Genomic DNA, 25,105 nt, shown 5'->3' on the forward strand with positions numbered 1-25,105 from the left:
CAACAGTTCCTGGGGGCGGTAAGTTTGGTTAGGTTTCTCAGGTAAGTAAAGCACTTACAAAGTCAGTCTCCTGGGCATAGGCAGCCCACAGTGGGGGTTCAAGGCAACACTAAAGCCACAGCACCAGCAACACAGGGCCGGTCAGGTGCAGAGGTCAAAGGAGGGTCCAAAACACATAGGCGCCTATGAAGAACAGGGGTGCTCCAGTCGTAGTCTGCTTACAGGTAAGTAGCTGCGTCCTCGGGGAGCAGACCAAGGGGGTTTTGTAGAGCACGGGGGGGAAACACAAGCCCACAAAACACACCCTCAGCGGCACAGGGGTGGCTGGGTGTAGTAGGCAAAGTAGGCATTGGGTTTGCTATAGAAAGCAATGGAGGGACCCGGGGTCACTTAGGCAATGCATGCAGGGCACAGGAGGGCTTCTCGGGCCAGCCACTGACTGGGCTAGGATGAGGGCCGTCTGCTGGTCACTCCTGCACTGGTAGGTGGTTCCTCTCGGTCCTGGGGGCTGCGGGTGCAGTTCTTGGTCCAGGCGTCGGGTTCCTTTGTTACCAGGCAGTCGGGGTCCGGGGAAGCCTCTGGATCATCTCTGCAGGTGTGGTTGTGGAGGTGCAAGTGGGTCGACTCAGGGTGTCCACGTCATTGGAGTCACCTGGGAGTCCTCTCTGTGGTGTTTGCACCCGATGCCCTCAGCTCAAGTCTAGGACAACAGAGTGTGAAGACTCACGCTTCTGGCGGGAAGTGAGAGTCTCTTTAAAGTTGTTTCAAAGTTGTTGTAGTTTCTGAAAAGTGCAGCTGTTCTCTGGAGTTTCTTGGTCCTTTAGGTGCAGGGCAGTCCTCTGAGTCCTCAGAGGTCGCTGGTCCCGCTTGATGCATCGCTGTGCAGGTTCTTTGAGTCTGGAGACAGGCCGGTAGGGCTGGGGCCAAGTCAGTAGGTGTCTCTGTCGTCTCTGCGGGGCTTTCAGGTCAGCAGTCCTTCTTTCTTCAGGTTGCAGGAATCTGATTTCCTAGGTTCAGGGTCTCCCCTAAATACTGAATTTAGGGGTGTGTTTAGGTCTGGGGAGCAGTAGCCAATGGCTACTGTCCTTGAGGGTGGCTACACCCTCTTTGTGCCTCCTCCCTGAGGGGAGGGAGGCACATCCCTATTCTTATTGGGGGAATCCTCCAAACTCAGGATGGAGGATTTCTAAAGGCAGGGGTCACCTCAGCTCAGGGCACCTTAGGGGCTGCCCTGATTGGTAGGTGACTCCTCCTTGTTTTTCTCATTATCTCCTCCAGACCTGCCGCCAAAAATGAGGTCTGTGTCCGGAGGGACGGGCATCTCCACTAGCTGGGATGTCCTGGGCTGCTGTAACAACAGGCAGGAGCCTTTGAGGCTCACTGCCAGGTGTTACAGTTCCTGCAGGGGGATGTGAGAAGCACCTCCAACCAGTGCAGGCTTTGTTCCTGGCCACAGAGTGACAAAGGCACTCACCCCATGTGGCCAGAAACTTGTCTGGTTGTAGCAGGCTGGCAGAAACTGGTCAGCCTAGCACTCTGAGTCGGACTGGTATTCAGGCGGCATCTCTAAGATGCCCTCTGGGTGTATTTCACAATAAATTCCACACTGGCATCAGTTCGTAATTGACAGACTCCCAGAACATATACTCTTTATGGCTACCCTGCACTTATAATGTCTAAGGTTTGGCTTAGATACTGTAGGGGCATAGTGCTCAGGCAACTATGCCCTCACCTGTGGTATAGTGCACCCTGCCTTAGGGCTGTAAGGCCTCAAAGGCTCACCCCCTTTGTTACAGCGCCACAGGGCATCCAGCTAGTGGAGATGCCCGCCCCTCCGGACACTGCCCCTAATTTTGGCGGCAAGGCTGGAGGAGATAACGAGAAAAACAAGGAGGAGTCACCCCTGTAGGAAGTTGGCTGTGTATGTACTATTTCAAAGTAAGAAATAGCATGCACAGAGTCCAAGGGTTCCCCTTAGAGGTAAGATAGTGGCAAAAAGAGATAATTCTAATGCTCTATTTTGTGGTAGTGTGGTCGAGCAGTAGGCTTATCAGAGGGTAGTGTTAAGCACTTGTTGTACACACACAGGCAATAAATGAGGAACACACACTCAGACAATTCCAGGCCAATAGGTTTTTATATAGAAAAATATATTTTCTTAGTTTATTTTAAGAACCACAGGTTCAAGATTTACAATCAATATTTTAAATGAAAGGTATTTCACTCAGGTATCTTAGGAACTTTGAATAATCACAATAGCATGTACAGTCTTGGCAAAAATGGCAATAAGCTATTTTAAAAGTGGACACTGCAAAAATCAACAGTTCCTGAGGGAGGTAAGTAAATGTTAAGTTCACAGGTAAGTAAAACACTTACAGGGTTCAAAGTTGGGTCCAAGGTAGCCCACCGTTGGGGGTTGAAGGCAACCCCAAAGTTACCACACCAGCAGCTCAGGGCTGGTCAGTTACAGAGGTCAAAGTGGTGCCCAAAACACATAGGCTTCAATGGAAATAGGGGTGCCCCGGTTCCAGTCTGCCAGCAGGTAAGTACCCCCGACTTCGGAGGGCAGACCAGGGGGGTTTTGTAGGGCACCGGGGGGGGGACACAAGCAGGCACAGAAAGTACACCCTCAGCGGCACATGGGCGACCGGGTGCAGAGTGCAAACAGGCGTCGGGTTTTCAATAGGAATCAATGGGGAGACCCAGGGGTCTCTTCAGCGATGCAGGCAGGCACAGGGGGGGGGGGCTCCTCGGGGCAGCCACCACCTGGGCTAGGCAGAGGGTCGCCTGGGGGTCACTCCTGCACTGGAGTTCGGTTCCTTCAGGTTCTGGGGGCTGCGGGTGCAGGGTGGTTTCCAGGCGTCGGGTTCCTTGAAGCAGGCAGTCACGGTCAGGGGGAGCCTCTGGATTTCCTCTGCAGGCGTCGCTGTGGGGGCTCAGGGGGGTCAACTCTGACTTTTCACAGGCTCGCAGTTGCCGGGGAGTCCTCCCTGTAGTGTTAGTTTTCCGCAGGTCGAGCCGGGGGCGTCGGGTGCAGAGTGGAAAGTCTCACGCTTCCGGCAGGAAACGTGTGGTCTTTAAAAGTTGCTTCTTTGTTTCCAAAAGTTGCAGTTTCTTGAACAGGGCCGCTGTTCTCGGGAGCTTCTTGGTCCTTTAGATGCAGGGTAGTCCTCTGAGGCTTCAGAGGTCGCTGGACCCTGTGGGATGCGTCACTGTTGCAGTTTTCTTCGAAGTAGGGAGACAGGCGGGTGGGGCTAGGGCCAAATCAGTTGTCATCTCCGTCTTCACTGCAGGGCTTCAGGTCAGCAGTCCTTCTTCTTCTTCTTTAGGTTGCAGGAATATGATTTCCTGGGATCTGGGGTGCTCCTAAATACTAGATTTAGAGGTGTGTTTAGGTCAGGAGGGCAGTAGCCAATGGCTACTGTCCTTGAGGGTGGCTACACCCTCTTTGTGCCTCCTCCCTGAGGGGAGGGGGGCAGATCCCTATTCCTATTGGGGGAATCCTCCAAAATCAAGATGGAGGATTTCTAAAGGCAGGGGTCACCTCAGCTCAGGACACTTTAGGGGCTGTCCTGACTGGTGGGTGACTCCTCCTTGTTTTTCTCATTATCTCACCTGGACTTGCCACCAAAAGTGGGGGCTGTGTCCAGGGGGGCGGGCATCTCCACTAGCTGGAGTGCCATGGGGCATTGTAACACGAAGCCTGAGCCTTTGAGGCTCACTGCTAGGTGTTACAGTTCCTGCAGTGGGAAGGTGTGAAGCACCTCCATCCAGAGCAGGCTTTGGTTTCTGTCCTCAGAGAGCACAAAGGGCCTCACCAAATGGGGTCAGAAACTCGTCTCTCAGCAGCAGGCTGGCACAGACCAGTCAGTCCTGCAATGAACAACTGGGTAAAATACAAGGGGCATCTCTAAGATGACCTCTGTGTGCATTTTTTAATAAATCCAACAGTGGCATCAGTGTGGGTTTATTATTCTGAGAAGTTTGATACCAAACTTCCCAGTATTCAGTGTAGCCATTATCGAGCTATGGAGTTTGTTTTGACAAACTCCCAGACCATATACTTAATATGGCCACAACTGTACTTACAATGTCTAAGAATAGACTTAGACACTGTAGGGGCATATTGCTCATGCAGCTATGCCCTCACCTGTGGTATAGTGCACCCTGCCTTAGGGCTGTAAGGCCTGCTAGAGGGGTGACTTACCTATGCCACAGGCAGTATTTTGTGTGCATGGCATCCTGAGGGGGATGCCATGTCGACTTTGCCTTTTTCTCCCCACCAGCACACACAGGTGGTCATTCCGACCTAGGCGGGCGGCGGTTGCCGCCCGCCCGTCGGAAGCCGCCTGAATACCGCCCCGCGGTCAATAGACCGCGAGGGGTATTCTGACTTTCCCGCTGGGCCGGCGGGCGATCTGAATCAGATCGCCCGCCGGCCCAGCGGGAAAGCGCCTTCCACAAGGAAGCCGGCTCGGAATCGAGCCGGCGGAGTGGAAGGCGTGCGACGGGTGCAGCAGCACCCGTCGCGCTTTTCAGTGTCTGCATCGCAGACACTGAAAAGCCTAGTTGGGCCCTGTTAGGGGGCCCCTGCAGTGCCCATGCCATGGGCATGGGCACTGCAGGGGCCCCCAGGGGCCCCAAGACGCCCGTTCCCGCCGGCCAGGTTCTGGCGGTAAGAACCGCCAGAGCCAGGCCGGCGGGAAGGGGGTCGGAATCCCCATGGCGGCGCAGCATGCTGCGCCGCCATGGAGGATTCCCCAGGGCAGCGGGAAACTGGTGGGAGACCGCCAGTTTTCCCTGTCTGACCGCGGCGTTAGCGCCGCGGTCAGAATGCCCTTAGGGGCACCGCCGGCCTGTCGGCGGTGCTCCCGCGCCCCTTGGCCCTGGCGGATTGTATCCGCCAGGGTCAGAATGAGGGCCACAATCTGCAATGGCAGTGTGCATGTGTTAAGTGAGGGGTCCCTTATGGTGGAACAACATATGCTGCAGCCCTTAGGGACCTTCCCTTGTCACAGGGCCCTTGGTACCACTGGTACCACTGGTACCTTTTACAAGGGACTTATCTGTGTGCCAGGGGTGTGCCAATTGTGGAAACAATGGTACATTTTAGGTGAAAGAACACTGGTGCTGGGGCCTGGTTAGCAGGGTCCCAGCACACTTCTCAGTCAAGTCAGCATCAGTGTCAGGCAAAAAGTGGGGGGTAACTGCAACAGGGAGCCATTTCCTTACACCAACTTTCTCTGTGCGAAATGACATGCCCTAAAAAGGATAAAAATCTGAAAATACATGATATATCCACAGAGCGGGGAGGCATGGGTGGGTGTAAGGAATCTGCAGATAGATAGAGTCTCTACCAGATAATTTGTTACCAAAGGTAAGTAACTTGTTCATCTGATAGAGATGCTAGCTGCAGATTCCTTACCTTAGAATAGATACCCAAGCCATAACCTCCTGGCGGTGGGCTGCGGACATATCATTCATACAAGAAAGTCCTGTAGGACCAAGCGAGCAAAATGCCCATCTCTCCTCACCTGGCTATCCAGGCAGTAGTGCCTTGCGGACGTGTGCAAGGAAGCCCAAGTCACCGCCTGGCAGATGTTTAGGACCGGTACGCCTTGAGCTAACGCCGTGGTAGCAGCTTTCCCCCTTGTAGAGTGAGCTCTCAAGCCCTCAGGAGGCTGCTTCTTAGCCAGTGCGTAGCAGATTTTAATACAGAGAACAGCCCAGATCTAAATGGTTTGTTTCTGAACTGCCCGACCCTTCTTTGCACCAATGTACCCCTCAAAGAGTTGGTCATCCACTCAGAACCCTTTTGTGTGGTCAAGGTAGAAAGACAATGTTCTTTTTGGGTCCAGACGGTGGAGATGCTCCTCTTCTTTAGAGCGATGCTGTGGAGCAAAGAAAGTGGGCAGGGTGATGTTCTGACCCAGATGGAAAGGGGTCACCACAAGTTCTGAGGACTATCTTATCAAGATATACCGTCAGATACGGCGGTTTTGATGATAAAGCCTGCATCTCACGTACCCTCCTGGCAGATGTGATCGCCACTAAGAAGGTTGTTTTGATGGTGAGCAGCCGGGGAGGACAATTACATAAAGGCTCAAAAGGAGCACACATAAAAAAAGTGAGCACCAGATTAAGGTCCCACTGGGGCATAACAAAAAGGGTAGGTGTAAACATATGTACAAGCCCTTTTAAGAATCTCTGTACAATAGGAGACTTAAACAAAGACTGTTGATCAGGCAGTTGAAGAAAAGCCGAACATGCAGAAGGATAGCCCTTAAGAGTCACTAAGGAGGCAACCTGTTGGGTGAGTGTCAGAATGAAAAGAAGGATATTAGAAAGAGAAGAAGAAACAGGATCAATAGACCTCTCTGTACAATATAATACAAAACGCTTCCAACGGCAGGCGTAAATCGTCTTGGTAGAGGGACGCCGGGCTGACAGAATGACATTACAGACTTCGAGAGGGAGGTCATAAACCATCAACTGCAGCCGCTCATTCTCCACGCATGAAGCCGCAGAGTTGACAGGTTCGGGTGGAGAACCTGCTGCTGTGACAGAAGATCCTCCCGAAGAGGCAACATGATTGGAGGATTGATGCTCATTTTGAGAAGCTCTGAATACCAGACTCCATGTGCCCAATCTGGAGCCACTAGGATTACTTGGGCCCGGTTGTTCTTGATTTTCTTGAGAACTCTGGGCAGAAGTGGTATAGGCAGAAAGGCGTACAGGAGGCCTGAACTACACTCGCAACGAAAAGCGTCACCTAGTGATAGCAGCCTTCGAAACTCCAACACGCAATACTGCTGACATTGCGCGTTCTTTTCAGAGGCAAACAGATCTAACCAAGGCTCTCCCTACTGCTGAAAGAGTCCTTGCACCACCTCCGAATAGAGACACCATTCGTGATCTGCTAAGCATCGCCGGCTGAGTATGTCCACTCCGGCGTTCAGAGAACCTGCCAGGTGCTGAACCACCAGGATTATGCCCTGGTGTTCCAGCCATGTCCAGAGATGTAGAGCCTCTTGACAAAGAGTCCAATACCCTACACTGCCGTGCTTGTTGCAGTACCACATTGCGGTAGTGTTGTCCGTGAACACCTGCACTATCTTCCCTTTCACAAAAGGAAGAAATGCCTTTAATGCTAGCCGGATCGCCCGAAGTTCCAACAAGTTGATACGAAGCCCGGATTCCGACGGAGACCACGGACCTCTGATCTCCGCCTCTCCTAGATGGCCGCCCCATCCCAGGAGTGGTGCATCTGTCACTATCGTGAGATCAGGTTGGGGAAGGGAGAGGAGTCTGCCTTTGACCCAATCACAGTTCACTAACCACAACTGCAGGTCTTCTGCAGTTCCCTCTGAGATCTGAACCATGTAGGTAAGATTTCCCTGATGCTGTGCCCATTGGAACTTCATGTCCCACTGCAGATCCCTCATCTGCCATGTTTGACTAATAGGATGCAGGAAGCCATGAGTACCAACAGCCTCGGAGTCTGCCTCAACGAAATCCAGGATAGAGGCCGAAACATCAGTACCATAACCTGAGTATCCCGGACTCGCTTTTTGAGAGGATAGGCCCGAAACTGCACTGTGTCCAGAACAGCTTCGATGAAAGGGAGCTTCTGAGAGGGAGTCAGGTGTGACTTTGGCACATTTAGAGTGAACCCCAGCGAATGCAGGATGTCCGCCATAGTCTGAAGGTGGGTGAAGAGAGCCTGGGGCGTCTGAGCCTTCAACAGCCAGCTGTCCAGTTAGGGGAAGACTGAAATCCCTAACCTGCGCAGATGAGCTGCCACCACTGCCATCACTTTGGTGAACACCTGAGGGGCACTAGTGAGACCAAAGGGGACCACGGTAAACTGAAAGTGCTTGGGGCCCACCTTGAACCGCAAGTAACGCCAGTGGGCGGGCAGGATGGGGATGTGAAAATACGCATCCTGCAAGTCCAACTCTACCATCCAGTCTCATTGGTCTAGGACAGACAAGACTTGAGCAAGAGTGAGCATCTTGAATTTCTCCTTTTTGAGGAAGAGATTGACATCCCTTAAATCCAAGATAGGGCAAAGACCCTTGGTTTTTTTCGGAATCAGAAAGTAGCAGGAATAACAACCACTGCCTACTTCTGACATCAGGACCCTTTCTGTGGCTCCCTTTGCCAAGAGAGCCATAATTTCCTTGAGGAGTAAGATCAAATGATCCTCCATCAGCCAGTCTTTTACCGGAGGAATAGAGGGAGGAAAAGACTGGAAGGGGAGGGAATAGCCCTTCTGTATGATCTGCAAGACCCATTTGTCCGATGTTATGGAACGCCAGTGAGGGAGATGAAACTGATTCCTCCCTCCAACTGGGAGGACATGGTCTTGCTGAACCATACTAGGAGGGCTTGGGCATTGCGGTAGAAGGGGGGCTGGGCTGTGGCCGACCTCTGGCTAGTCCCTCTGGGTCTGAAGGTACCACAACCTCGTCCTCGCACGGGATGCTGTGAAGCTGGAGGACGGTTGCTAACCTGTGGTACCACGCCCCTCCCAAAGCCTCAAAAGGAGCGATAGACAGACTGCTGACGAGCCGGCGCTGAGAGGCCCAAGGATCTGGCCTTAGATCGAGAATCCTTGAACCTCTTAAGGGCAGAGTGTGCCTTCTCACCAAAAAGGCGTGAGCCATCAAAAGGCATGTCCATCAAGTTCGACTGGACATCCCCCCGAAAAGCCAGTGGTACAGCGCCGGGCGTGGCGTCGGAGGGCCACTGTTGAAGAAATCGCCCGTATGCCCTCTGGGTCCTGGGGCAGCACTTGTGCCACCTTATCTCATAAAGTATGAGAAAAATGGCCCAATAGGCAAGAGGTTTTTACTAACCTCAATGCCAGGCTGGAGGAAGAAAACAACTTCTTTCCAAGCTGGCCCAGCCTCTTGGATTCCCTATCCGTGGGAGCGGAAGGGAAGGCACTACAGGAAGTGGAGGCTTGGACCACCAAGCTCTCCTAGGTGGGGTGTTGGGTGAGAAAACTAGGGTCAGTTGGAGGTGGTCTATGGCGGCGGGCAATTGCCCCATTCACCGGAGCCCCTGTGCTGGGTTTGGACCACGTTCCCAGAAGGACATGTGTGAGGGCTTCGTTGAAGGGTAACATCGCCTCCAATGTAGCAACCCCTGGCTGAAGCACCTCTGTCAGGAGATTAGTCCTGACTGGCACCGTAGGCAAGTCTCGGTCCAAGACCACAGTTGCCCTACGCACCACCATGGCATAAGATGCCCCCTCCTCCGTACCGTAGCTACAGCGGGAGGAGAAAGCATGCCAGTATCTGGAGAAGTATCCAGTCCACTGGCTTCCCCTAGATCCTCATACTAGTCCTCATGCTCCAATCCATATTCCAAATGGTCCTCAGACCCCTCCCACTCCTCATCTGTGCCTGGATGTTCTAAATAAGCCTCAGGCACTGATCTGGGCCTATTCGGCGCCATCGAAGTCAGAATCCGTTCCGGCACCGGATCATCCGGAATGAGGATGGGGATACCACCACCAGTGAGCGCGGTGGTGGAGGGAGCGCTGCCGTCAGGCCCGGCACCAGAGGAGGTTGACTGTGAGAACCCAGCGCCGATCCGGATCCACTATCGGATCCTGGAGTCCCCAACGGCACCGAGGCCAAAGCAGAGCGTCGAATCCGATGGGGCCCCTGCTGACTCCCACAGGGCCCTAGGGTGCAGCCCACTCAAAAACAAGGTGCACAGCCTCGGAAAATTCCTTTATTTGAGCGGGGGTCGCTCCGGTTCCCGGAAAGGGGGAAAGACGCACAGTCAACCCTGGCGATGGCTCCGCGGAGCCGTACTCGGAACGTCAACGTTCCCTGTACGCCTCTTTGGCCAACAGGTGTGGGGAAGTCGAAGTCCCCTTGGACTTCTTCTTTTTGTGCCTCTTACCTGAAAGCCCCGGTGACCTTGAATGCGAGGAAGATTACTTGGGGCTCCGGGAGTGGTGCTGCGACCTGCTCCTAGAGCGGGACCGTGATCTACTCGGAGTTGCGCCGAACGAAGACGGCTGCCGGGCCGCTAGAAGTTTGAGAGATCTCTCTCCCAAGACCTTCAGAGCCACAGCCCGACAGTCGGAGCACAACTTCGCATTGTGGTCCTTTTCGAGGCACCAGAGACAAACTTGGTTCGGATCAGTGACAGACATTGCGCGATGACATGTGCCACACGGTTTAAATCCAGTCTTCCTCGAAGTCATTCACACAGACAATCGAAAACGTTTTCGGCGAAGCATTGAAAAAAGGGTAGCTCTATCCGGACCGGCGCAGAAGGAAAAGAACTGACGTACGTGCTCCGGGTGGTGCCTATATAGAAGACTGTGACATCACAGACAGCGCCAATGACACTGACGACGCCATGCGGAGCCAGACGACGCACGCAGATCCAAATGACACCACCTGACGGCGCACGCAGGGTACAGCTCAGCAGAAAAATTCTGGATTCAAAGCTGACTCCAGGGAATTCTTAGGTAAGGAATCTGCAGCTAAAAGTCTCTATCAGATGGCTTACTTTTATATCATTTATAACATTTTGGCCTTGTAACAGGGGAGTGCAATAGACAACTATTTCTGGGAAAATTAGAACTCAGTAGGAGACAAGTGCATTGTTTGAGAGGCATTAAAGATAAAGATCAGGAGGGAAAAGGACTAGAAAATGTGATCCTGAAAAATCTTGAAAAAGCTGAGAAAGATATGAAACACTGAAGAGTAGTCTGTGCGCAATTAGACAGTCTCTATTTACCCAGCAGAAATGATTGTGCTGTTTCACCTATAAAATAAACACAATTAAAAACACTCAGTTTGTGAGTAAAGAAGCAAGTAATGTGCTGTCTTTATTACCATGACAACAAAATAGATCAGACCCAGCCTGACTTCTCTATGTGACATTATGCATTCCCAAATGGAGGTAAACTATATATTTATGGACTACCAGAAACTTTTTTAAACGCAGGCCCCCATAAAGATGCTACAATAGCACAGGATTACCTTTGAATTGGCAGGGTTTGAGATACTGCTGCAAGAGTGAGTAATCTCCTTCGAACAGTCCATCATGGCCGAGGAGATGAGGGAGGTCATTGGAGCCATAGATATAAATAAGATGCTGTATTTGGATGGCAAACCAGTAGAATTCTATGAGATGTTCACCTCCAAATTGGGCCATAAACTGTTAGACTTAGACAATGAAAGGAGTCATTGGCCCAAGTTCCCAAAACCACTTGAGAAGCAGTAATAGTGGTCTTGCCCAAATTAGTCAAGAATAGACTGGCAGTAATGTCCTAAAAGCTTCTGTCAGAATCCCTAGGAGTAAAAGGAACAACAGATATCTCAACCTGACCTTTTTGTAGGTGACACTTTCCCTTAAAAGCACCACAAATACAATGTTGTAAGCACAAGTGCAGCGGAGAGTCAATCTTTATCTGTTTCAAGTGTAGAAAAAAAAGGAACTTGTGTCAGAGTGCTGTTGAGGTGCCATATGCAGCTCTGTGATGTCACATCAAAGGAGACATTAGAGTCAAGTTGGAGCTGTGGTGCTACCTACCAGCGCAGGACCACTATTTAAATTTCCTAGATCCATTGTGGTGCCTAGGGAGATTCATGAGGTGAGACATCTGCAGTACCCATTATTAACATTTGCAAACAACAAGAGTTGTGAAGTGATGCCATCAGAACTCCAGGTAATCATAGCAATTCCTGAGTGAAAAAAGTTACTTCGAATATAACGTCGGCTCAGAGGATTCTGAGGTAGTGGTACAAATGTACAGCACTGTAACACAGTCCTATATGAAAAAGCAAGGTGGGATGCTACAAAGAGCATTGGCTTCACTGTTTTTCCATACTGATCAGATCTTAGCCTTTCCACCTTTTCTATTAATTTCCTGGGGGAAATGAGGATCTTAGCTTTGAATACGTTTTGGCAGTGGACATGATAGGCCTCACTTCTTCACCTCAAAGCAATAGTTTTTCTAATCACCTCTAACATCCTGTTGTGTTGCCTCAGTTACGGAACAAGGTGAATCTGTCAACATGGTAGATCACAGAGGAGGCCTGCAGGTCTCAAAACTATGGAACCTCTCCATATATTCAGGTGCGCAATGAAGTATTCACTAGGTGGTCTTATGTTGTCACTGTGTTTAAGAATAGACAACATAGATTGGTAGTAGATAGTCTCATAATATTCAGTTTAAATGTAACGCTTTGTTGAGATTCAATATGCACCACAGTTTGAACCACCATTTAGGAAAACCTTGATTTAGAATACCTTAGTATGATCACTGAAATTAAAGAGACCTTTGTAAATGTACAGAGCCTTCACAATATGTACTAGTTACATATTGAGATAAATCTCGTTTATGGTTTATGGTAGTAATCTAGGGGTTCTACTTCACCTAGGCATGGATAACAATGTTGTCTCAAAGGACTAACCTATAGGTGGGTTATACCCCTGAAATTCCACACTTCAATAAAGAACAATAACCAAGGGTATAGAACGGTCATTTTTGGCATGTAAATCCAATTGGCAAATTTCAATTATTCTGAATATACTGAAAACAAAAATTCCATAGGTTATCATATTATGGTAAGTGTTTTATGCATCTTTTAACTCTAGGTGATCTTTAAGAGTTGTTTGCTCGATACAAGATTTTAAAAACAGTGACCAGCCAACAGGTGTTTCGCCCCGAGAGGTGCGCAGGCCTGTTTTTCAAGGCTGTTTATGGGTTCCAGAATACCACAGGTGACTCCCATTTTGAAGTAATACGATAACATGCGTAAATAGTGATTGTAAATAGACAAAATGAACCAATTGCATCATTTCAGCACATTCAACATAGTCAATGTTTGGAAAAGATAGTACAATAAAACAGTTAAGATGAACATAAATCACAGACATCACAATAAGACAAATATAAAAGCAAAAAAGAAGAAAATAAAAAAATATCTGTAGGAACATTTAGTCATAGCATATAATTTCTGCATTGGGCTTGAGTGGCAATGGTGTGAAAAACATTTCACAGTACGTGGGATATGGAACACAGGTGATCAGTCAATATGAGTTCTCCATGATATGGTGACAGAGTGGTGCTAGTGTACTTGTGTACATGCGTGTGGAGCAGTAGTTGTCAAGCATGGATATCTTCAGATTTTGGATAGTGTTTCATCTTGATTGTGCTTCATACAAATGTCATTTGAGCATAGCAGTATTATGACATGTGAACAGTGTTGCAGACATAGGGACCATTTTGAAGTGAACCACTCGAAAATGAGACATAACTGTGTCATAAGTGCATGGGAATAATCGTCAGGCTGAGTGTTACTACGAAGGGGCTGCCTTCTGATAAAGCAATGGGTATGGATAGGTTAATATCTTCTGAAATTGGTCTGTAAGAAAACGTAGTCCTTTATAGTATATGGCAATAGGACAGGAAAAGTCTTGGGCCCATGTTTGATAAGGCTCAATGTTGACATGTCACACAAAAGAAAAAAATGACAAAATATGATCAAGAACAAAAAACTGTTTCATATTTTAGAGATTCATTACACAGTTATAAGCAAAAAACCTACAAGAATATTGCACATCTCTTTACTTACGTGAAGGGAATTTACTTATGTTGTTAGCAACACGAATTAGCATCCTTGCCCCCTTCATGTGATCACCACGTTTAACATGAATCTAAAATGTAATAATAACAATTTATCAAAGTGTTGCAATATAGTTCAACACACAAAAATAAATTATGGTAAAACTATTTTTTTAAATGTGAAAATCACTAGGGCTAATTCAATTATTTGGATGTAAATTACACATAAGAGCTGAACGTATGGTAGAAATTCAAAATCATGATTCACAGAATCAGCATTTGAGATACTCCTCAAGCCTAAATCTCATTTTGTAAGCACAGGGTATGGAATGAGAACAGTGGAATAACACATGGGAGAAGCCATTAGGAATGTGAGGTGGTGCAATAGGAATGTGTGGAACAACTACAAAGTATGAACTCTATTGGCATTTAACAGCTTTCACAATAGGTACACGCACCCAAATTCCACACCTAACTTTAATGGTAAAAGAATAAAAATTTGAAATTGAATGACAAAAATGCCACCAACACCATATATTTTAGGTAATTTAGGAGATAGGACTTTACCTATAAAATGTTTTTCATATGGAGACAAAGAGATAAGGTACATCAGTACTTTAACCCTAACCTGGAGGATGTTCTGCCACTTGAAGCGCCAACTGTTTGTGCTAGGCATATATGTGGAAATCGATTTACCTAAATTAGATTGCATAGGAGCTGAGATTGAGTTTGGTGGGCAGAAGGTACTACAATGGGATGATGGAGGGCATTGTTCCCATCACCTTGAGGGACCTCTGCCTGCCAACTCTAGACTGGTCTGCCAGTCTCTACGAAAGCACCCTTTTTGGCAAGCTTAGCCCCCACATTTTGCCTGGTATCTGATGTAATTTCGAAAGAAAGTCCACTGGGTTCCTGCTAACCAGGTCCCCAGTGCCAGATATCTTTCCCAAAACTGCACAGTTGTTTCCACAATTGGCAAAACCTTTAGCACCCTCTATAAGTCCCTAGTACATGGTACCCCTGCTACCTAGGACTTGGGGTACTAAAGAGGGTCCCTAAAGGCTGCAGCATGAAATGTGTCACCCTAAGCGACCCCTTACTGAGCACATGACAAACTGCCCTAACACTGCCTGTAACATATATATAAGCCATCCCTCTAGCAGGCCTTAGAGCCCTAAGGCAGGGTGTATTATATTACATGTGATGGCATATCTGCATGAGCAGATATGCCCATGCTATGTCTTTGTCAATTCCCAAACACAGTAAATGACCAGGGAAGCCATTTTGAATACATGTGCTGGACACTGGTCACTACGAGTTTCTTAGCCACATGATGGCTTCTCTGAAACTAGGGATGTTTGGTATCAAACATCACAGATTAATAAACCCTCACTGATTCCAGTGAGGGATTTATTAATAAATGCACCCAGAGGGCACCTTAGAGGTGCCTTCTGAAAACATACCAGCTACTAGTGCGTTGACTAAGGCCCTGACCAGTCTGCCACCTTAGACATGTTTCTGGCCCCCAAAGTAAGAGCCAGTACTCTCGAGGGCCAGAGGCAAAAGCCTCCACTGGGTGGGGGTGTTAGCTCCTCACCCAGGCAGGATGGACATTCAGGGAGGGAGGCTTCAAAGGCCTATCCGCCTTTGTAATGCGACCCAGGTCTCTCCAGATGGCGGAGATGACCAACCACTGCCCTGACCCCATGTTTGGCGGCAGAACAGGTGAGAAAATTAGGCAGATTAGGAGGTGTTCCCACTTCATGCTAGTCCCACCCCTAAGGTGGACAAGCTGAAGTGGACACCACTTTTGAAATACCTCCTTCTTTGTTTGGAAAGAATTAGGCCCCTAGGGTTAGGGCTATACCCACTTCCCAGCAGAAGTGGTCATAGAAAGGGTGTAGTCACCCTAAAGGTGGTCAGCCCATTAGCTACCACCTAGCACTCCCTGTAATGCCCCTAAATTCAGTATTTAGGTGGCACCCCTGAACCCTAGAATGAAGAAAAGGACAACGAAGAGACGTACCTGCAGAAAAGGAGAAGCAGCAGCAGATAACCCGGTACCAACCCCGCCAGCCTGTCTGCACTCCTCGACAGACTACACCAAAAAGATGCCTCATCCTGCAGCTGAACCTTCAGAAACCTGGGAGGACTGCCTGCCTTAAAAAAGACTCAAGTCTCCCGCTAGCAGCGGTCCTGCTCTCCAACCAACTCCAAAGAAAGGACTCTGCAACATCCGAACCGCAAAGATACACCACCTGATGTCACCACTGCACCCACTGTCACCGACCTGAGTGGGAGTGGACTTCCAGTGCTAACAGGGTCCCCCTGTAGTGTAGCCATTTTTAATGTAGCTTTTTGCACGTTTGCTTAACGTATTAGGCCTCTGTGCACTTTGCCCTAGATGCATTTTATTTAGCCTCGCACTGTTATTTTACAATAACCAAGTTTCACGGTCTTATTTTATTTTCTTCTATCACACTGTTTAGCCTACTTCAGCACTGTAGTTCTCAAACAATCACTCTGTGCTTCAGTCAAGGATACAGTCTGGTACATTGCCGATAGACGTGGTAGAAGTTTAGCCTTTATGGTTCGTAGACAGTACACATTCTTACGCAGGAACATCGGGGTGTTAGTTCACATCAATAGTATAAAAACACTTTCTAGTCCCAGTACACGTAAGAGGGAGATTCGACCAGGAACCCACAACTAGATGCTGACTGCCCTGTTGCAGATGCTGATCCAGATCACAGGCTTTTGCTCAGGTATGAGGGTTGATGTCCTCCCGGGGGAACCTGAAAGGCAGGCTTAGAGAGCTTAACATGCTGTGCTCATAATATAACTTAGAGAGAGAGCGTAATCTAGTTGCACTATGATAGCATTATTCTTATGTTTCACTCTCCTCATTACTATTTCAATCCTACGGTGTTGCATGGTTCTGGTTATTGCGGCTCACGCCTTGTTATCTAAAATGCAGTTGTTTTATTAAACCAATCTTTAAAACTCAAACTGCCTTTGTCATTTACATATGAGATCACACTTTGTACAAGAGAACTAGTTGTGACCTGAGTGACCACGACTTCCCTGGGAAGCACTAAGATGTCATGCGGCTGCCCAATTGTCTCTTCCCTTTGGGAGAGATAAGGCACTGCTAGTTAGCCGGAGCACAACCCGGATTCGGGGTGACAAGGGTCCTTCGTCGTGGGTCAGACTTGGTCCCCCACACTGTGAACGATCTTGCCGCCCAATAATCCAGTAGTCTCATTAGGATAATGAGAGCCTACACGACATGGCGCCGCCAGCGTTTGGTCTGGCTCTAATTTTTGGGTCCACCAGTTCCTCTCGGTCTCATATAATATAATGATACCTCAGTTCCTTTAACGGAGACATCCGTGGCACTAAGGACTTCCACCACCGCGGTATAGGTAACCCTAATTACAGCGGATGGTTGTTCAAGCTTGAACCTTAAAAGAAAAGACCCCATCTTGGTGTGCCTTCTCTTACCTCTCGCTGTTTTCCTAATGGCGAATCCCCAGGCAATACAAATAGCTCTTAACATGAGACAGCCCCTCACAGCACATTTGCTAGCACATGGCCTTACGGCCCAGGGTGGTCCAGTCACGTTTGTGGTGGCTGCCCACGCAGCCTACAGAACAGAACTTTTTTATTCCTGGGTCACATTTCCAGCAGTTGATGGGAACACAAATACATTTCACACATATACGATTACAAACGCCCCTGGACAGTACAGGGCGTACGCAGACCTAGAGATACCTCTATCTTATCAAGAACATAATAACTGGCTTGATGGCGCCCTACCCCATACAATATTACCGGTAAGGTTGGGTCCACTAAGTAATGATGGTCCAACCTGGCCTTTATTGGCCACATATACACCCCATCCTGCGGTTGCTAATATGGCGGTGGCTGAAGTTCATCGTTTATATACAGACTTAATGGCTACATATAGACGTTTAGTACAATTTGTGATGCAGACACTAAATACAAACCCAGCGCGTGCTGCTCCAGCACAACCACATGCAGTACCACCAGGTATAAACCCGGTGAGTGTACACTCTATTATGGGTAAAGTTCCAGCCAAACGGGAGGAGACTCCATTTTGGCTGGCACAAAAAATAAATACGCTGGAGGCGGTATTTCCCCATACGGGACCTCAGGACAAACATAGAATACTAACTGTGTGTTTACCATTTGGAATGGTTCCCACAGTGGAACATTGTAATACATGGGGTACAGTGTTTGCCGCGCTCTATACAACGGCACACAGTACACCGACATTAGCCAACCTACTGGAAGTGCTTAAACAAATTTAGGATGAATACGGGGCTGCCCCGGCCCTAGATTTAGGAATGCAACTGATGGGCAGCTTTGCTACGGTTTCTTCAATAATACTCAGTAATCTTAAAGGGGAAGCAGTTGCACTTGTAGTGCGCATGCGTCTTCGTGACGTCCCGCAACAAGATCAGGAGCGGGAACTGCCAAAAATAATAGCGGAAACATATTCCAGTATTGGTCGAGATAGCCTAGGGGCTAGACCACAAAAACCTCAATTTCAGGGGAAAATAAGTTAAGAAAATGCTAAACAGCAACCTGAGGGTAATAAGAAGCGCTGGGAGAAAAAAAAATAAACACCTAAAAAAGAGAGGGGTGAATCTCCGCGTACGGAGAAACCGCAGAATAGGTATAATCTCAGGAATAGGGATAATATAAAAATGCCTGATAGATATCAATATACTGATACACGCCAATCTCGTTCCTTTCAGGACTCATCGGAAAAGAGAAATGAGAGAGGTGGGCAGTCAGAGCGGAGAACAGAGTACGTGAAACCGAGACAGGAATCACAACGCTCTTCGGAGGTTTCTGTCAAAAAGGAAGAGAAACCTGTACAGCAAAAACACCAGTTTAAAAAGAAAAAAGTGGCAGCGGTCTCAGTTCGACATGCCACTCAGGAAGAGAGTTCTCTTGAAGAACAAGACATGGGCGCTAGCACTGCTAGACAGTGCGGCAGAGGTCACAATAGTTCGCCGGAATCTTCTAGAGCATCCGGAGGTGAAAGCAACTGATGACTTCATACAGGTTGAAACAGCAGATATGCGTGTCTCTGAACCCAATAGGGTGTACACAGTGACTTTAGAATTGGAAGGAAGACATTGAAGGCACTATACACGCAATCTTTTGGGATTGTGTAGTTAAGATATATGACATTTTGCTGGGTGAACAAGATTGGCCGCCTGACTTTGTCCGCACCTGCCCAGTGAGGGAAGGAGGTTATTAAACCTTCGTTCTCGCCCCTTGTTCCAGGGGAACTCGCAGAGTCCTATTGCATCAAATGGGCTCTGGCACAGGCACCTGCCTTATATAGAAATCACGTAGGGTGGGATAGGGATTCTCCATATCATGTAATTCCAATTAAAAGTGATCCTCAGCCACAACCGCAGTATCCCATAAAACATGAAGCAAGGGCACCGGTGAGGGAAATACTTACACAACTGGAATACCAGGGGGTGATTGAACCCTGTGTCTCACCGATGAATAATCCCTTATTCCCGGTAGCTAAACCGGACCATTCATATAGAATATGCTTAGACTACAGGCATTTGTGCCGCACTGATGAACAACATTGTGCGGAAAAAATATAAAACCACCTTAGACATCTCGAATGGATTCTTCTGCCAGAATATAGCACCCGAAAGAAGGGATTTGACAAGCTTTAGCGCGTTCGGCTCCCAGAAAAATTTCTGTTGTTTGCCTCAGGGGTATAAGAACAGCCCAGGACTGTTTGCAGCTCGGATGACTGAAATTTTACACGAGTTGGACCCTGAAGCATTGTCATATGTAGATGATATATATCTCACGGATGACGAGTTGCTACAACATTTAAGACGAGTAGCCCGCATTGTTGTAGGATTTGCTAAAATTGGCTACAAATTTAACTTAAAAAAATCTAAAATTGCCTTCCTCAGCGTCATATTCCTGGGATATGAGCTGTCGAATGAAGGTAAGAGCCTAGCGCCACAATTTTTAGAAAAGTGTGCACAATTACAACCACCTAATACGATTAAGAAACTCCAATCATTGTTGGGCTTTTCTAAATTTTGGCAGAACATACATTCATGATTATGCTACGCACATAAAACCTTTATATGAATTAATTCGTCCTGATTTTTCAAGCAAATTCTGGACAATTGAACATACACATACTCTTCGGGAGTTGCAAGCAGATCTAATAGCCGCAAAACATTTACATACACGGGACAATAAGACGCATTTGGTCATCAGGGTGATAGCTGGGGCCATTGGGCTTACGTATGTCACATTTAATGAAGGTGAGACAGTCCCGATTGGATACAAGTCTCACTTGTATTCGGCTGCTGAACAACGATTTGCACCCACAGAGAAAATTCTCACTGGTGTGCAGATGGCTGTTATTAAAGAAAGACCTCTTTCCCAGGGTAAACGCATTATTGTCGTTTCCCCTATACCGGCCCTCGAGGCTGTCACAAAAGCTAGCGTTCCAAACTCAAAAGCACTCCACCCGCAATGGATACAATGGGCTACGTCTTTAACAGCCACTGATGTAGATTACAATTTTGACCCGAAATTACAAACTCAAGAATTTCTGCAATATGAAGTTGAATATCCGGTTCCCGCTGATACATTGCCTATTGATCAATATCAAGTTGTCATGTACACCGATGGCTCTGCACAACCGGCGGTAGGAACGAAACACCAATATTCGGCTGCATGTGCAGTAGTGAGAGGCCATATGGAGGGGGAGAAATTCTGCCCCCAACATACTTACACACAGACTTTAGGGGATTGTACGGCAAAGTTAGCTGGGCTGAAAGCTCTACTAATGGCGCTAGAACTTACAGATCCGACGCAGTTTACACTGATTGTTTGTGATTCGTATTATTGTGTCCAGTCTTTTAATGAATACCTACATTACTGGCGCTTGAATGGGTTCAGAGATTCAAAAGGCAACACCATAAAACACAGACTTCTGTGGAGGAAGGTAGCTGACCTGAAGGAGACGCTACCCAAAGTCCATGTTGTACATACACTTGGACACCAGCGCATTGGAATACACGTTGCTGGGAATACTTTGGCTGGTGAAGCCGCAAAGTCGGCAGTGGCAGTTGCCACTGTGGCTGCAGTGACTCGTTCGAGTTCCAAACCAGACACAGAGATTTTGGCTGCCATAAAAGCTACGGTTGATGGCACGCCTTATCCTAAAGGATTTCCTAGTAAATACCAATATTTCATGGGAAGTATGCTGAACGCTGAGGTTAAAATTCCTGGCGTAGGCGTACGCGACATCCCAAATACAGTTGTAAGACCACAATTGATTAAGGCAGCGCATGAGGGAGTGGCATCTGCAGATGCTGGCGTGGCCGCCACAATTTCGCTATTACAGGCCCGTTACTGGTGGCCTGGTCTCTATAAAGAGACTAAGCAGTATGTCCTTTGTTGTGACATCTGTCAACAAATTAAAGTTTCAACAGCTAGGCGCCCGCCGCAGACACCCCTCTTAATATCCGATAGACCATTACATTGTGTGTACTTGGATCATTGCGGTCCACTAACACCAGATAGTGCATACAAATATATACTAGTCGCTGTTGATTCTTGCTCCAGATTTGTGTGGGTGTGGCCACAGCGCTCGGCTGACGCTCGGACTGATATTAAAGATTTGCGAGTCTTTGTTGGTACATATGCAGTTGCGGCGTTCCATTCGGACCAGGGCCCTGCCTTTGCCTCAAGGGCATTCAGGGACACCATGGCTTCGTTGGGGGTCCAACTCCAGTACTCGTCTCCATTTCATCCCAAGGGAAATTCTGTCGTGGAGCGATTAAACCGCGATTTAAAGCAATCCTTAACAGCCAGAGTCTTAGGTATGGGTTGTAGTTGGCTAACCCACCTGTATGGAGTTCAGAGAGCACTAAATAACCTGCCTAGAAGGTCCCTGGAGGGGTCGTACTTCATATGAGTGCCTGTTCGGAACACAAATGTTTGTTCCGGATCTTGATGGTCCTGGTGTGGAGGCAGCGGAAACGCCTTTTGACATAAATGATCGTGTCACTGTTTTGCGGGACTTACAACAGTTCCATAAAGATAATTCTTCCAAAAATGCTGCCTCCGCAGGAATTAAGGATGTGCCAGTAACACCTACCGGCTGGATTCTCAGGGTTGGGGATCTTGTGCGTGAAAAGGTCGCAGTGAAGAAAGAATTGGCCCTTCTTATCGAGCACCAGTCCATGTGTTGGGGATACATGGAACGAGAACTGTTATTCTGCCCCCGTTGCCATGTGCCAAAGAAAATCGCTTTGTTTCTATTGACAATGGCAAGTTACAACATGTGGCTGATTCTACACAGCAGACCAGGAGGAACGTCCAGCAGTTCCTGAATCCCTCTCACTACTGGGGAAGATGTTCTGCTTCAAGTTATCTATACCAACACTGTTGCCTCTCCGAGCTTGGGGAGGGTGAATGATGATCTCACATTAGTTCCACTAACAACAGGTAACTTAGAAACCTTTGATCAAGTCATCATGACTACTGACGTAATGGATGGTGCTATCTATAGTGTACCACCACGAGAAACGCCAACTCCTCCATTGAATATGGCAACACCTTTTGCACTAACTGCCTCTGGTTACTTTGCCAACAACGATTATGTTCTATCGGACTCGTTTGCCTCTTCGACTACTGACCTGTCAGGTCCACATAAGCTGCTGTGTTGGCTTAAAGATAAGTATTTTGTTTTCCCCTGGAACTATCTGTGGCTCTTATTGACTATGCTAGCGTTTCTTCATTGGATAGGGTTTATCATTACCTTTTTCTGTTGATACATGGTCATTTTCTTCCTGAGAGATCAGCGGTTGAACAGGTGGAGGAGGTGTTCAAGCCACATTTTTCATCACATAGGGTTAGAAGAGACTTGTCCTTTGTGAACATTTCTGCAGTACCGATTCCGGATGGGATTGTGTGGGATAAAGTAATGTTTCATATATACGGTCCCACTGAGATAATCCAAATACCGTATGTCCTAAAGTTATCTATGAATGATATAGTAATACCGGGCATTGTTTCTGATGATTGGGATGTGAAGACAGTTGATTCTATGATGACTGAATTGCAATATTATACGGTCTATGAAAATGAAGATGTTTACCAGATTAAAGACAATTATGGTGACATGTTTTTCTATAATTATTATGGACACCATTTTATACACAAAGCAAGTAGTCTGAAAACGATATTTGACTATACGCAATGGGAGCATTGCCCAACTCCCCCGCAAGGGAGTTCTAAAACTTATTCTGACAAATTTCCGTATTTTTATGGGCATCATCAAATGAATGCTAAGTCATATTATTTTAGGTTAACTCCGTCAAAAGATAGACAAATGTTGTTGACTGATATGAAATTCATATACGCAGATTCTTTTGTTTCCCGACTGTTGATTGAAGGGTATGAATATTGGTCAAATAATGTTGATTTCAAAAGTGTTTGGGGAACAAAGCATTGGCAAACGAAGGGTAGAGAAACGTTGTTTAGAGCATGTCTAATTCCGGTCCAAATGATTTTTTTAAAATGAAACAGTGCAACAGACTAGCTGTTTGGACTTAGCAACAATTAGAGAATTGAAAATGCCTAGTATACCTGTCCCTGCAAAGATTAATAACTGGCAGAAATACATAAATGCCACTTTTAGCGAGCTTACAGGCTGGGTCCAGAATGGTACATTTAACACTTCATTGACACGTCCGGGAGGGGGGTTATTGTGACCTGTAGACACCAACGAGTGTCATCAACGTTTTGTCACCTCCTCGGGGGGTTTCCGGCCAAGTAGGTCAGACCCTCGCTATATATCACCAGAACATGCTGAAATAATTACTACATATAGTGTGGGAAAATTGTGCCAAGAATGGTGAAAATCATACTCGCTAGATGCAGTTAAGACACATCTCACCCTCCTGTCTAATAACACTGACTTACAAGATTTTTTGTCAGGCCCGAAGACACCACGTAGGAAGCGTTTCTTGTATGAAGTGTACAATGAGATATGGAAACTTTCCCAGCAGGAGGCTGCAGCCCGGTTAAGGCAGATTGATCAGGAAAATTTGAAAAATGCATTAGCTGTTGTGGATTATGGAATTCACACCTTGTCTGACCGAATATATACAATTAACAACATTGTTTCTTCTGCTATAGACATTATAAGATCTGATATGTCTTCCTTATATCATGGACAAAGTCTGACCAGGTCCATTATGCAGTTGGGTTGGACACTTCAGACATTGAGGGCCGGTCGCGTTCCGTGGCAGCACATCAGTGACAGGGAAATATTTTTTTCCTTTAATTTAATGCAACAACAACAACTAATGGCTAAGAAGGAGGCGACTTATGTCATGCTCCATATTGAAAAGTTAGAAAGACTGCCTTTTACTGTGGCCAAGATCCCCTCTGCAGAGTGGTTGATACACGGGGTTATTAATCTGCCTATTTCTACGTTACAGTTCACTTCTTGTTTGAAATATGTTCCGGTAGGCAGATATGAGAAGTTGGGAGATAGTTATATCCATGAGGTGTGGGAGCTTCCCTTCTTGTACAAATGCCTCAATGGTATGAAAGAGGACTTTCTTAGCGGTAGTGAATGCGAGACTTGAGTCAGCCATTCTATGATTTGTAAGCAGCTGTCCTTGCATGGGGCATGTAATGCCTCGGTTGCGAACTTGGCTTGCTATCTGAAGGGAGTTCCGGTCCCCTTGATTAAACGCACATTTCAGGTGCTTTCAAACGGCAGCTACGTCCTCCTCAATAGTGAAGACTGTTGTGGCATGCGGGCCGGAATAGTTTACGTTGTTTCGGTCACAAAGGTCGTTACTTGCTGCGGGAGTGTGTTGTTTCCCCCCACTAAATTAAGGGAGGTAGCAGATATCTGGCCTCACATTGCTACTTCTAAGGTGAATTTAGACTGAAGGCTTTATTGTTTCAGAAGCATGTGGTCCTTACATCTGCACGCGAGACCTACGCACTTCAGGTGGCAAGGTCATCGGCGGAAATACAGTCCCTGTTAAATACCAACTTTCCGAGTCACTTTGGTGAACTCGTGGGACGTATATTTAATGCGTCCAGCACAGCTGGATTAGCACATTTTTTCAAAGCCGTTGGTGTTGGTTTCGTTCACGCCTTCTCTTCCATATTCGGTTTAATACCTTCAACTATTCATTCGATTTTCGGAAGCATTTTTGGGGGATTTCCGATAACTTTGGCCATATTAGCCGGCATTTTGCTGTTGCTGTTGTTTTTCCGCAATGGCTGTCCCGCCGCACCAAGGACGAATGTGGGCGCTCCCATCAGCGCAACTGTGTCACTGTTCTCTGTCATTCAGACTGGTTTTGGATTGTGTGCAACCCGTGTTTCGGTGCCGTTGGTGCGATTTGGAACACGCACTGGCAGTCTGCCTCTCAC

General features: G+C 47.4%; 1 protein-coding gene across 2 annotated transcripts in view; it reads right to left on the bottom strand.

Moving 5' to 3' along the window:
• WDR19 (WD repeat domain 19) overlaps positions 1-25,105 on the bottom strand; it is a 601,305-nt gene that overhangs the window by 103,677 nt on the left and 472,523 nt on the right. For both annotated transcript variants that reach the window (XM_069202086.1, XM_069202080.1), the window contains exon 32: positions 13,617-13,698. In XM_069202086.1, the coding sequence (XP_069058187.1) occupies positions 13,617-13,698 (82 nt within the window). The remainder of the gene's footprint in view (positions 1-13,616; positions 13,699-25,105) is intronic.

Source organism: Pleurodeles waltl, chromosome 1_2 (genome assembly GCF_031143425.1).
Source record: "Pleurodeles waltl isolate 20211129_DDA chromosome 1_2, aPleWal1.hap1.20221129, whole genome shotgun sequence".
NCBI classification, from domain to species: Eukaryota; Metazoa; Chordata; class Amphibia; order Caudata; family Salamandridae; genus Pleurodeles; species Pleurodeles waltl.